Source organism: Pelophylax lessonae (genome assembly GCF_965119305.1).
Source record: "Pelophylax lessonae genome assembly, chromosome: 3".
Lineage (NCBI taxonomy): Eukaryota > Metazoa > Chordata > Amphibia > Anura > Ranidae > Pelophylax > Pelophylax lessonae.
Window position 1 is genome coordinate 498156330 of NC_138770.1, and position 14606 is coordinate 498170935.

General features: G+C 42.5%; 1 protein-coding gene across 2 annotated transcripts in view; it reads right to left on the minus strand.

Annotated features, from left to right (window-relative positions):
* CRIM1 (cysteine rich transmembrane BMP regulator 1) overlaps window positions 1-14606 on the minus strand; it is a 1384383-nt gene that overhangs the window by 283295 nt on the left and 1086482 nt on the right. For both annotated transcript variants that reach the window (XM_082249820.1, XM_082249819.1), the window contains one exon: window positions 8630-8786. In XM_082249820.1, coding sequence (XP_082105946.1) covers window positions 8630-8786 — 157 coding nt within the window. The remainder of the gene's footprint in view (window positions 1-8629; window positions 8787-14606) is intronic.

Below are 14606 nucleotides of genomic sequence, written 5' to 3' on the forward strand. Positions count from 1 at the left end.
CCTCTGCCTGCCACCTGAACTGGCCATGCCTATGCCTGCTACTTGAACTACTGTCAGGACCAATATTTTGGCCTCTCTCTGCCTGCTGCCTGGACAATTCCTGGACATTTCCAATGGCTTTCTGGACCAATGCTTTTCCTGTGCTAGGACAGTATTCCTGCCTGCTAAAACCACAGGTAATCCTTTTTTTGTACCCTTTTCTCAGCAAAATGTATTTTGGTGTTTAATTCCTGGTATGTACATTCTATGTGTTAGAAGCCTGAAGGTGCTACTAACATGTTGGGCCTATGTATGTGGCCAGTCTGTGGAAAGGTCTCGCACATGTGGTATCACCATACTCAGGAGTAGTAGTAGAATGTATTTTAAGGTGTCATTCTTGGTATGTACATGCTAAATGTTAGAAATATTTAAAAAAAATTACAAATTTGTGTTAAAAAATACGTTTTCATTTTTTTCCACATTTTCCAAAAACTTGTGGAAAAAAAGAACACTTTCAAAAGACTCATTATGCCTTGTAGAATATACATTGGGTTGTTTTATTTACAAAATGGTGTAATTTTTTGGGATTATTCCATTGTCCTGGTGCTCCAGGGCCTTCAAAAATGTGACAGGTACTCAGGAAATGAAATGTGTAATTTATGCCTTTAGAATGCCTGATGGTGCTACTTGGATGTTGGGAAGAAAAAAGTAAAATATGGGAAAACACTGCCATCATATATACAAAAACCATGATGCCTGTGAGACTCTTGCCAGATAACCTGGGAACATATAGGTAAAAAAAAACAAAAATGTATACCTCTGGGGGTAAAGCCCCACAGTGGTATAAGAAAAAGGTTAATAACTAGGCAAGTTCACCGGTGTAAGATGAAAAAAGTGCAATCATTTATTGAAAATGGTTGGAACTAAAAACACATGTTCAACAACATTGTGTCAAATAGAGCAACACAGTATGCACACATACCAACACCTGTTAACCATGTATGCGTCACCCATACAAGGTGGAAAACATAGAACATAGAATGACACGTAGAAACAAACGGCAAAAAAGAAAACAAAAAAGTCACAGGATAGCGTCAGAACGCAGAGAAGTATGTGCAATACAAGGTCTGCACGGAATGACCATGTATGGATGAAATAAGAGATTTCTCAAGTAAATATAGACCAATTATTGCACTTAGCCCGTGGAATGGCCTGGCTATAAATGATGAAAAAAATGTGTATAGTCTTGGGTATGATGCCATTCATATTCCGGTGAAGAAAGTTCCATAGTCAGGATAATGTTCCTTAATAGCCAAAAAATGTATCCAGCAGGTGATACCCTTGATAAATGGCAATGGCTACAGTCTTGGGCTGGTTGGACCTCTACCACATTAGGCGGCATTGTACAGGTGATAAGGGGAACTGTTGTTGTGATCAACAGAGGAGCAGCTACAAGAAATGTATTCTATAATGCTGGACTAGACTTTTCCAAAAAGTACATGGTGGCAGGTTTCAGGGCCTCCTGAGAAAAGAAAAATGGTGGATTTACAAACTTAAATCTTTGATTCCCCTTGGCCTTAACACAGAACTAAACCTTCAGGTATTCCTAGAGGAATAATATAGCTCATTGTGGGGGGTGGCTTTTAAATTCCATTCTGATCCCCCACCAACTATTCCTCATGATGCTTTCATGGGCGATTTCATTTTTATCCTCCTTATTCTTCTCCCTTCCCTTTCCCCCTTCCCTCCCCTCCCCTTGTGTCTGGACTTCCGGGTTTGTGTGGACTTGGAGCAGCTAGGGTCGGCTGGCCTTGTGGATACTGTATGGGACTTTGTTCGCATCCCCTTTTCTACTCCCCTGGAGGAGCCTGCAGTGTAATCAAGGCATGGGCGATTTCATCCCGGTTAGGATTCTGCATTAACCCGAACCCTTGCACTGTCACGACTTACCTCTATGGCCTCCCGCGAACATCCGCAATTGGACAGTTGGGTGGTAAGATTCACCTGCATATCCAACTAGTGGAACCGTACCATTATACATTTTAGTCCAGCATTATAGAATACATTTCTTGTAGCTTCTCCTCTGTTGATCGCAACAACAGTTCCCATATCACCTGTACAATGCCGCTTTAAGTAGTAGAGGTCCAACCAGCCCAAGACTGTAGCCATCACCATTTATCAAGGACATCACCTGCTGGATACATTTTATGGCTATTAAGGAACATTATCCTGACTATGGAACTTTCTTCACCGGAATATGAATGGCATCATACCCAAGACTATACACATTTTATTTCAACATTCATAGCCAGGCCATCCCATGGGCTAACTGCTATAATTGGTATATGTTTACATGAGAAATCTCTTATTCCATTCATACATGGTCATTCCATGCAGACTTTGTATTGCACATAATCCTCTGCGTCCGGATGCTATCCTGTGACGTTTTTGTTTTCTTTTTTGCCATTTGTTTTTCCGTGCCATTCTATGTTCTGTGTTGTCTGTCTTGTATGGGTGATTCCATTGTTCTGGTGCTCCAGAGCCTTGATAGGTACTCAAGAAATGAAATGTGTATTAAAAAGCATAACAACGCTACTTGGATGTTGGGCCTTTGTATGTGGCCAGGCTGTGGAAAAGTCTCACATATGTGGTATTGGCATACTCAGGAGGAGTAGCAGAATATATTTTGGGGTGTAATTGCAAGTTTATCTATGTCATGTGTAAGAAATAACTTGTTAATATGACAATTTTGTGGGGGGAAAAAAATATCTTCATTACCCAAACTATTGTGGGAAACAAAATGCAACTTAAAAAACTCACAATGCTTCTTACTAAATACCTTGGACTGTCATATATAAGAAAAGGGGTAATTTGGGGGGGGGGGGGGGTATTTGTACTGTCCTGACATTTTAGGGCCTCAAGAAATTAGATAGGTAGTCAGTACATCAGGATTGATCAATTTTCAATGATATGTAGCCTAGCTTGTAGCCTCTATGACTTTCACACAAACCTATTATACACTTATCAGGATTTTTTTTTACCAAAGACATGTAGCAAACTACAATTTGGCGTAAATTTATGACGAAATTAGATTTTATTGGATTTCTTTTGAAACAGAAAGTAGAAAATATTGGGTTTTTTTTTCAAAATGTTTGCTTTTTCACTTATATCACAAAAAATAAAAAACCCAGTTGTTAATAAATACCACCAAAAGAAAGCTCTTTTGTGTGAACAAAATGATAAAAAATGTCATTTCGGTAGTGTAGTAGGACTGAGTAAGTCATTCAAAGTGCAAGAGCACTGAAGCTGACAATTGGTCTGGGAAGGAAGGGGGTGAAAGTGCCCAGTAATGAGGTGGTTAAAGACAACTGCTACTCCACCCACATTGGAGAAAGCCAGGGGATAGGCCATGAGGCAAAAACAAGGGCATTGTCCCAGGGACTTATGCCATGCAAAATATAACTTCCAAATACAAAAGTAAATGTTTTGAGATGTGGTCCTGAAAGCCTTAAGCATGGTGTCGATGGCAGCATCCAATAACCCTCTGTGCCTCAGCACTGGTTTTAAACAGGCGAGCTGTTAAAGCTAGCAGCTGCAAGACACGGTGAGTAAGTTGACCTTTTCAACAAATCTTCCAGAAGTAGCAGACATTGAGGACTGTCCACTACAAGACAAACAAGATCTGTGTTCCACAAACTGCATGGCCACTCTGAAGTCACTATGATCACTGGAATCCCTTTGATTTATAGCTGGCAAAGTATCCACAGCAAAAGCTTCATCTGTTGGTATAAATCAGGGTGTAGAAATCCCAATCCACCCGCAGCTGTTTGCCCAAGAGTCTTCTGCCTTTGCTACAAATCTGTTCATTTTTCAATTGAGACATGGTACTGGGAGATTGACAAATGGTGTTACCCCATTGTAGGAGAATTTGTTGGAAACCCTCCAGATAAAGGCCTAGTCTCGCTGATCCAGACCCTTTTAAAGGAGATAATCTTGCCAGTTTTATATACCTGGTATGTGTACTGCGGATACAGCCAGAATATAACTCTACCTGGTATGTATACTGTGGATAAAACAAGCACATACGTTGAAAGATAGAGGTTGTGGATCTTATATTGGAAGTTAGTTAGTAGTTTTCTGCCACCATCCCAACAATTTATGTGTAGTTTGTGGTGCCTCAAGTCAGGTGGGGGGATTTTATGGGCAGGAGTAAGGATATAGAAAAATAGTAATATATAATATAATATTTATTGAATTATAGAGGGGGGGGAAAAAAGAGAAAAGCACAAATTATATACAACATTGGAGTGTGAATGGGTAGAGGCCCATTGAGTGCTAGTGAAGAAAAGGTAGAGTGTGTTTACACGTGAAAATTATGTGACTTCATTGTTTTTGAAAACAGGACAATCCTGCACTGTTGATCCCTATAGGATAGGGATTGGTTCAGAGCGGGTGTCCGATCGGTAATCCGACGCGTTTCGGCCAGGATTCGGCCTTTATCAAGGTTGTATCACCGATTCTATAATTATTGAGATATAATGTGTAAGTAGCTCAGTAGCACTACATATATATATATACAAAAGAATTTTTCTTAATAAGCATTTTACATACACTTTTGTATCCGATTTCTTGTGAGTGTGTCTTCCCGAGATTTTCTTCAGGTGCTGCAGGAACTATATGCTGTGTGGGATAGACGGATAATTTGAGTATATGGGCTGGAGAAAACAACCAAATGGAGAGTAGTGATTTTAGTAAATGGTTTTATTTACTTGGGATCTGAGAATTCAATTCAAAGTCCAGAGAAGGGTCCAGGATATATCTAGCAGTGGGACCAATCTGAAAAGATATCAATTTGTTGTAGGTTTTTTGGTTTTGTGCCAGTCCGCATGTGTGGTGATTTAACATAAGAATTGGTGACTTCCAACAAGGAAAAAGAAACGGCTGCAAAAGCCGTTGGTTCTGAGGAGGAGATAGGTTCAAGGAGAATCTTCTCCTCCAAAGAAAAACTTACAGTTTTGTTGGGTAGTAAGGGTTAAAGACGTCCGTCCGCAGCATAAAAGTCTCCAGGATGCTTCCTCTCCCTCGGTTGGAGAGAGACTGGAGTTCCTGGAGCGTTCCCCGGCCTTAAATAGGCTGTCACGCATGCGCATAAGCGCTGTGTGAAGCCTTGTGACAGCAACCGTGCACGGTCAGTGGCGCGCCTGCGTGTATGACGCGGCGCATCCCTTGACGCCCTCCGGTCGTGACACTTGGGCCGCCGACACGGAGGAAGAAACCGAATGATCCTGTGGGGATCTGGGAGGATACCAAAGCATCGACCCTCGGTTCTATAAGCCCCGATCTCAAAGATTCGGGGCTTTCCGTGCCGGGAGCTCCTGAAGTTTCGGGAAGGGCACCAAGAAAGAGGATTTGACATAATGATTATATTAATACAGAAAGAAAAGTACATGAAGAAAAAAAAAAGGGCAAAAAAATGGTGGTGATACACATTAGTGGTCACCTAAGTCTCACTAAAAGCGATAATTAGCAGCAGTAAATTATATAGAAGCAAGGGGCACGTATCCCTCTCGGGCCCGACCCCGGCACACTTTGTGCCCCTTGCTTCTATATAATTTACTGCTGCTAATTATCGCTTTTAGTGAGACTTAGGTGACCACTAATGTGTATCACCACCATTTTTTGCCCTTTTTTTTTTTCTTCATGTACTTTTCTTTCTGTATTAATATAATCATTATGTCAAATCCTCTTTCTTGGTGCCCTTCCCGAAACTTCAGGAGCTCCCGGCACGGAAAGCCCCGAATCTTTGAGATCGGGGCTTATAGAACCGAGGGTCGATGCTTTGGTATCCTCCCAGATCCCCACAGGATCATTCGGTTTCTTCCTCCGTGTCGGCGGCCCAAGTGTCACGACCGGAGGGCGTCAAGGGATGCGCCGCGTCATACACGCAGGCGCGCCACTGACCGTGCACGGTTGCTGTCACAAGGCTTCACACAGCGCTTATGCGCATGCGTGACAGCCTATTTAAGGCCGGGGAACGCTCCAGGAACTCCAGTCTCTCTCCAACCGAGGGAGAGGAAGCATCCTGGAGACTTTTATGCTGCGGACGGACGTCTTTAACCCTTACTACCCAACAAAACTGTAAGTTTTTCTTTGGAGGAGAAGATTCTCCTTGAACCTATCTCCTCCTCAGAACCAACGGCTTTTGCAGCCGTTTCTTTTTCCTTGTTGGAAGTCACCAATTCTTATGTTAAATCACCACACATGCGGACTGGCACAAAACCAAAAAACCTACAACAAATTGATATCTTTTCAGATTGGTCCCACTGCTAGATATATCCTGGACCCTTCTCTGGACTTTGAATTGAATTCTCAGATCCCAAGTAAATAAAACCATTTACTAAAATCACTACTCTCCATTTGGTTGTTTTCTCCAGCCCATATACTCAAATTATCCGTCTATCCCACACAGCATATAGTTCCTGCAGCACCTGAAGAAAATCTCGGGAAGACACACTCACAAGAAATCGGATACAAAAGTGTATGTAAAATGCTTATTAAGAAAAATTCTTTTGTATATATATATATGTAGTGCTACTGAGCTACTTACACATTATATCTCAATAATTATAGAATCGGTGATACAACCTTGATAAAGGCCGAATCCTGGCCGAAACGCGTCGGATTACCGATCGGACACCCGCTCTGAACCAATCCCTATCCTATAGGGATCAACAGTGCAGGATTGTCCTGTTTTCAAAAACAATGAAGTCACATAATTTTCACGTGTAAACACACTCTACCTTTTCTTCACTAGCACTCAATGGGCCTCTACCCATTCACACTCCAATGTTGTATATAATTTGTGCTTTTCTCTTTTTTCCCCCCCCTCTATAATTCAATAAATATTATATTATATATTACTATTTTTCTATATCCTTACTCCTGCCCATAAAATCCCCCCACCTGACTTGAGGCACCACAAACTACACAAAACAAGCACATACCTCTCTGTCCCCCCCGAGGATTTACCCTATTTGCAAAAATTATATTTATGCATTATGTATATACACCACTGCGGAAGCATTCTCTGACTGTACCAGCATCAGGTGTCACTCCAGGAGGTGTGTCCAGCACCTTAAAACTCACTTTAGGCTCCAGCACATTGATGGGAGATAAAACACCTCCTGGTTCCAAGAGCATGCAGCTGAACAGACTACCAGTACTCTATCTACTTTCCGCCTAGCAGCAAAATAGAGCAAAGTCTCCAAACTAGAAATTACTTTATCTGAGCACTTACCTTGATCACTTTGTCCAAAGACAGAGGAGACATGTTCCACTGTGATATGCTGCAAGGTTCTGATTCTGCACTGTATCTTATGCTGCAAGGTTCTGATATGGTGTTGCACATAAGAAATGCCTTTGATGGCTACTACCATGGGACATAAAACTCACGTGCAGTGGCAAAAAGATGGCACCTGATAGCACACATTAGGCAAACCTGAAGTTGTAGTTTCCAGTTTTTCCAATCAGAAAAGCACCTGGCTGGTATCCAAGATCAGCTCCAGGTATTCTAGATGAAGTGATGGAGCCAGCAAGGTGTTCTCAAAATTTAAAATCCACCCGAAGCCACCAGAATCTAAATGGCAACTGACAGGTTCTGTGCAAGACTCCACATGAAATAAAAAGTCATCCAGGTACCACACGATTGTTATCGCTCTTAAACTCAAGGCAGATAACACTTGGGGAACACCCGGGGAGTCAAAGGCAAGGCTGAAAACGAATCATGCTCCTCTCCTAACGCTGCTGCAGCCATGATCCTGGTATAACCACTTACACTCGAGGATGTACGGGTATGTCATAAGCGCTGGAAGTGGTTAATAAACATCTATTTACTCAAATGCTGTATGAACTGACACAATACATTGAAGACGAATAGTGAGGAGCCCCTGCGCTATCAGGTAAGAAAATGCAGTAATGGAAAAAACAAGAAGCGAAGCTTCAGGTTTTTACTTTTCTGACACAATACATTCATTTTCATATGCACCTGAAAACAGACCCCTTATATAACAGAACATCAGGTGTACTAGTGGATTTTACTCTAAAGTATTAAAAAAAGAGAATTTAGAAAGCACACTGTTTAGTGTTGAGTACAGGAAAACAAATCATAGATGAAAAGAAATTAGGAATATAGGAATGAAATAGGATATTATAGGACAGGGGTCTTCAAAAAATAGCCCTCCAGTTGTTCAGGAGCTACAATTCCCATCATGCCTAGCCATGTCTGTGAATGTCAAGAGTTTTGCAATGCCATATGGGACTTGTAGTTCTGTAACAGCTGGAGGGCCGTAGTTTGAAGATCCCTGTTATAGGATAAGAATGCATTAGGATACACCGGTAGGAGAATACATACACAAAGCAGCAACTGGGGCCATTTATGTAATCCTACCGCAGCAGCAAAACAGACATGTAGGCAAAAAAAAGTAAAAAGTATTAAAAATGATTGCAGATGCTTTTGTCAGACAGCACATTTTTTAAAATGCTGCACGGTTTTGGTTTGTAATACTATTTTATGCTGGAAGGTGTCAAGGAGACATATTTCAGATCTTTACAAGTTTTTATAAGAATAACATTTGCTCAACAGTATACTTACAGGTAGCCAAACGGACAGTATTTATCACAAACCATTGGCTTGCACTTCTTGGGCCGCGGTCGGCACTGACAGATTTCACAGTTGTGGATGTGTGTCTGAAAGCCGTATGGGCAGTCCAATGCACAACCTGATATGAGCCCTGTACACAGCTCTTCTCCTAAGAAAACAAAAAACACAGAAAAAATTACTTTTACTGAAAACATGTAGAGAAAACGGTTTACTTAGCCGCTCATATATTTTGCTATGACAACATACTACATAGAGAGCTCTGCAGTGAACCAGACACATAATTGACATATCTAGTTGATTCCTAAAAAAACTTCAGGAATGAGATTTTCAGGATGAGGATTTCAGCTTTGGACCAGCTTGGCTCAAACAAATTATCAAGATGCCAACTGAGTGCGGTTGATGGTGAAGCTGTAATTCACAGTTGTGCCCTATGCTACATACAGTAAGCGGTGTCCTTTTCCAGCGGGTGCTGGAGAAACTTCCCCTCTGTGCACTAAAATGGAGCATTGCTCGCTCTTGTACTTAAGCCTCTCAGAAGCCTTTTTTTTTTTTAATGATAAATGCCTGTTTGACTGAGGTGGAAATGAGGGGCCAATGAAGTCTCCAAACTCCATCATAGCTAAAGAAGAAAAACTTCTGTAAATTTTGGTGCCATGGGTAAAAAAAAGAAAAAAAAAATCAGTTTTTTCTGAAAAAAAGAAAATGGAAATTTCTGGAAACATTAAAAAAAAAATAATAAATAAAACTGTGGAGTAATTTTACAAATTCAAAGTTATTTTGTTTGTTATGAGCGGCTAGGTGCTGCCACTGGCCCTGTTCACTATAATGACAGGTCATCGGCAGCTGCAGGATTAGCTATCCGCACAGCCAGCAATTACCTGTGGTGATTCCTGCTGAACGTGTTACAAAGGTAATTGCTGGCTGTGCAGAGAGCTGCAAATAGCTATGGCCGCTGGCGACCTGTCTTTATAGTGAATGGGGTCGGCGGTCTCCTGCTGCTACAATTCGCACTGACCTAATTCGCCAGTGTGAATGTAGCAGCCTGTATTATCAAACGTCACATATCCTAAACATTGCTTGTTAGTGGGCTGGAAGATACAAGAACACAATCATGAAAACATATACATGCAGGTAGACCTCTGTTTTATGCCTAAACAATCGGTCTGTGTCATACACTTTCCATCTCAAATTGTAAGTTCTTTACATATTGTTACTCATCATCGCGTGTATACGTTGTATTTCCTGACAGACTTCAATGGCAGCATATGTTTGGGTAGCCCCGCCCTTGCTCCCACTCTATAGGACCACACTCCCATATATTTTCAGGCTGAGCCAGAGGCCACATTCCTTTTTTATCCTCCTCACTCATAAGAACCATTTTGTATGACGTTTCCTACCTTGGAAGATGTGGCGACTGGGGTCAAGCAGGACAGTCATGTGGATATTGGAAGCGTCCTGTGGTGTCCAGAAGTTCCAGGATGGCTCCAATAGTCACCAAATGCCCGGCTAACAGCAGGGTGGTAAATGGCACACATGCAAAGAAGATTGACACCTGTAGAAACGGAAGCTCTGCCAATGCAGTTGCGCTCGGTCAGATGCCCTGCTAAAAGCCGGTGACCTCTAAAATGTGCCCAGCATGACTGTGTGCTTTGCTGTTCCCGGGATCCGGGTCGCCCTGCGGATGCATCGATTGCTCTGTGGCCGAGGACCAGGATACATGAGTATGTTTGGCTTGAGGTCAGCAGAAGGGACCAGATGCCATGCGGGTAGGGTTGCCACCTCATCCCTTTAAACCAGGACACATTCATTTCACAGGTTCTGATACTAATATAATGCACATAAGGCACTAAGTGAGTTTAATTACCACCTTAATCAGCCACAGAACCTGTGAAATTTATGTGTGTCCTGGTTTAAAGGGATGAGGTGGCAACCCTACATGCGGGCTGCTAGGGAGTAACTCCACTTGTGTTAGAAAAGAAAAATAAATAAATAACCAAAATGCAAACAAATGGGGATGTCTATGCTGTGATGTGAATTGTAGCCTTTTTATCAACGTTTAGTGCAGTTTCTTTCTGTCCTGAACAGATATCCGTTTTAGCAAGGCTTTTCTTTCTGTGTTGAATGATCTGTCTAATGAAATCACCTGTGTAGAGAAGTCTGCTGTGGTAGTATTCCTTTAACAGTGGTTAACCCTTTAGGGGTTTTCTCTCACCTAGTAAACAAACTACTGTTACTTTGTCTCTCTGAACAGCTTAAACAGCTTAAACTTCAGCATCTGCAGTTTGTATTGAGGAGGATTATTTAATAAATTACTGCATGGCTTGAATAGCAATTGCACATGTTATATTTATTTTCTTAATCTGGAGTTTTCCTTAAACTTATTGAGATTTGTTTAGTTCTGCAACCTTATACCTCTATGCCTTGTCTGCTCTATGCAGGCTATAGCTGGTGGGGGGCAGTGTGTCCCTACTGATACTGTTCATGGATTGGCAGGCCTTCTGCGGGTCTCTTAAAGCTAGCGTATGAAAAGCGGACTAATGGACACTTGCTATTAAGCGTCTCCTGATCTACATTTACTATGCACACTGTAAACTGGGCCTTTGCTGCTCATGCCTTGGCTGGTGAAAACCTGTATGCATTTCCTGCCTTGTTCAGGCATCCATGCTGCAAGATGACAGCGACCAGCAGGTAACCACGGGACACTCTAGAGGAGTCTGTTACAACTCTCCCTGTGTAAGGATTATCTACTCTGACAATGTCAAGCCTTTCCTTGCAGGACCAGTCAATTGGCCACTTTACCTCTCTTCAAACAAATCCTAAAAGGAATATGCCGCTGAGGAAGATCTTTGAGCAGGTTTTTTTATACCTTCTTTCGTAGGCTGCTAGGAGGTACCTGCAATGCAATTAGCACTTCCAAAGGAGTGCATTACCTTTTTCCTATGATGTTTAAGCTAAAAGATCATTCTTCAAGAGGGATGCAAATTGAACAGAAGGACAGAGAAGCAGAACGTCTTGCTCGTCAGCCCTTGCAGTACTGGGTTGCTCAAGTTCAAACCCCCCCTTTGGTCCAGCAACAATATGCAAGTTCTGCCAGACAACTTGATTCTTACCGTTTCTAGGAACGGCAATTACAATTACAGCAGATGTGATTTTAAGAGGAGTACTATTGTTGCTCAGATGGGTCCTATTTCCAGTTCCCAGAGCTGTCATCTGACATACCTCTGTTTCTACATGGATTAGGACGTCATGCAGCATATATGTCTGCTGGTTGGGTTCTCGATCCACTCCTCTTCTAGACAGGAATTCCTGTCAAGTATACAGATAGAGTTCTCAGAACCCTACAAGAGATTGTGTCACGATCAGTGGTCCGGCTGCAAGACCAGTAGCTATAGCAATGGAAGCTCACACAGGAACCAGCAGGATAGGAACACAGGCAGGTCACCCTGGCAGATGACACAGGCTCACCTAAGGTGCGGAATCTAAGTACTAACTGGTGATCCACCAGAGCTCCTGATGGTTGAGATGGATTTTGCTGCGTGTTAGCACCAGGTTGCAGTACTCATGGTCGCCCTATCAGGTGAGCAAGCCAGGATCCAGTAGCAGATATAGTAGGTAGGGATCAAGCAGAAGCGTAGTCAAGGAGTAGCCAAAGATCGGTAATCGGTAGTTGCAGGTAGGGATTATGCTGAAGCGTACTCGAGGAACAAGCCAAATGTTGATAACAAATGATAGCAAATATACGGACAGCAGCAGGGGAGACAAGAAAAATATTGGCTGGAGAAGGCACAATATTCTGGCAACCAGGAAGCGCAGAGACATGGCTTAAATCAGGAAGTTCACAGGAGGAGCAAAGGGTTAAGGTTCAAGGCAATTAAGATTCATGGCATGATCATTCAAGGATTTGTCAAAGGAACTGTCCAGAATTCCAGGTGGTTCAGCAAGTAGAGTCATTGCCAGACACAGCAGAGGTCCCAGGTTCAAGTTTGGGTCCTGACAGATTGGCTGGCTAGTCTTTCAAAAAGGGTCTTGTAACTACTATGCAAATCCTTGTGTATCTGAGAGCTTAATCCAACACAATTCAGGATACATAGTTTTTGCCACTAGTGCATACTGGTGGTAGGATACTGGGTGTAACGGAACCGTCGACCCACACTGTACTTGTGGTCTTCCGTCAGCATATGGCTTCCTAGCAGTCATGAACATATATCCCAGATTTTCCCAGCCGTCCTCATACAAAGCTAGCCAACAACTTAGCTTGTACACGTTTTGGAACCTTCTCCTTTATTGAACAGTTTCACACTCAATTTATACACACTTGAGCACATCCCCCTCATGATCAAATAACTACACACAGGTAAGGGGTTGCCTGATTACATTATCCTATGCATATGAAACTGTATACAGAAACCGAATTAACCTGAACTAATTATCTAGCCATCTGGACAGAACAATGTGAGGTCATTAACATTTAACAATGGGAAAGGCAGGCTTAACACAATCCACACCCCAGCTCAATAGATAGACAATAGGACAAGACTGCCAATGAAAGTCTGTCAGTCTACTACATTGAAACACATGGAATACACATCTAGGTGTAACAGACTCCCTGGCAACAGGTCACAGGTCTCACAGTGCAAAGTGGGATCAAATCTTCACATTTCTTGAGAGACACCATTGACAAATATCACTCTCTCATCTGAAGCCATCCAAACCATTCTCTCAGCGTCCCCCAAGTATCTGTCCCTCACTCCCAGTGACGGTGAACACCGTCACACTGGGTATTCCTGACTTTGCTCTCTTCACCTGTCAGTGTCTCAATACCTGATAATCAGGACCATGGTCTCTCCCATCCCTATATTCAGGTGTGCTCAATGGAAAAGGCCTCCTGTCCTGAAAAGGGTTTTTTTCTCCAACATTGATCATGCACCCAGCGATTCATGTCTTGCAAACAGGCTGATGAAGCTGTGGGTGCTGGCACAGTAATAAATATTCTGTGATGCTGAGTTATTGCCAGTGGAAGTCCCCTGTCACGAAGTTGTTTTGCCAGTAGAACTCCCCGGCTGGGAAGTACGTTAGAGCACTCTGGTTTTGTGACCAGCTCATTCATGCTCCTTTCACCTTTTGTCTTCTGACAGCAGGCTTTTTATTCTCCAGAATTCAGTTACATCTGGTACCATCTCCTTACTGGAAAGCTTTTCCCTATGGGCCTGGGCCAAGCCCTGGATGCGGATGCTGTGTCAGATCAGGAAAGGTCTCACAAGCCATATGCTTTCCAGTTCGATCCATATACAGTTTTTTTTTTTGGCGGGTCTATTGCTAAGACCGTGGCAAGGTTTGCAGTAATTCACTATTGCCAAACAGACCTTGGTTGCTGACTTTGATACCGGGGTATCGGATTGAAGTCCTTTCTCTCTGATGAGATCTTTGGTCATAAAGAGCAATATTGCACCTTTGTTTACTCTTTCACTTTCACATCCTGGCAGGAAGAGACTAATCAGCCTTGGCTGTTTCTCCAAGCTAATATCTATAAATCTTACAAAAAGATTTGAATAGAGTTTTTTCAGTTTGGACTGCTTTGTTTTCTTTGCTTGAGTCCTCTGGTCAGGTGCATTCCGGACTTCAACTGATCCTAAAGCTCTCTTAGAGGGCAGATCTCTGCAGTCCCTGTCATATCCGATGTCTCCTGGTTAGACTATCCCTTACTCATTCAATTCTTGGATGAGGGGTTGCATCTGAGACTCGAAGAACCAAGTCTCTCTAGGCAAGGTTTTACTTCTTGCTCTGGGCTTTCTTGCTGGCTCCAGATGAGATCTGTTTGAAGTTCAGCCTGGGTAAAGACTGAACTATGAAGACATGCACTCTAAGGGCTAGCTTTTCAGCCAGGAAGTTTGCCAAGATCACAGCTTTAGGCTAGGAAGGATCCCTTGGTGACTTACAGCTCCAGATGGGATTCCCTCCAGTCAAGTTG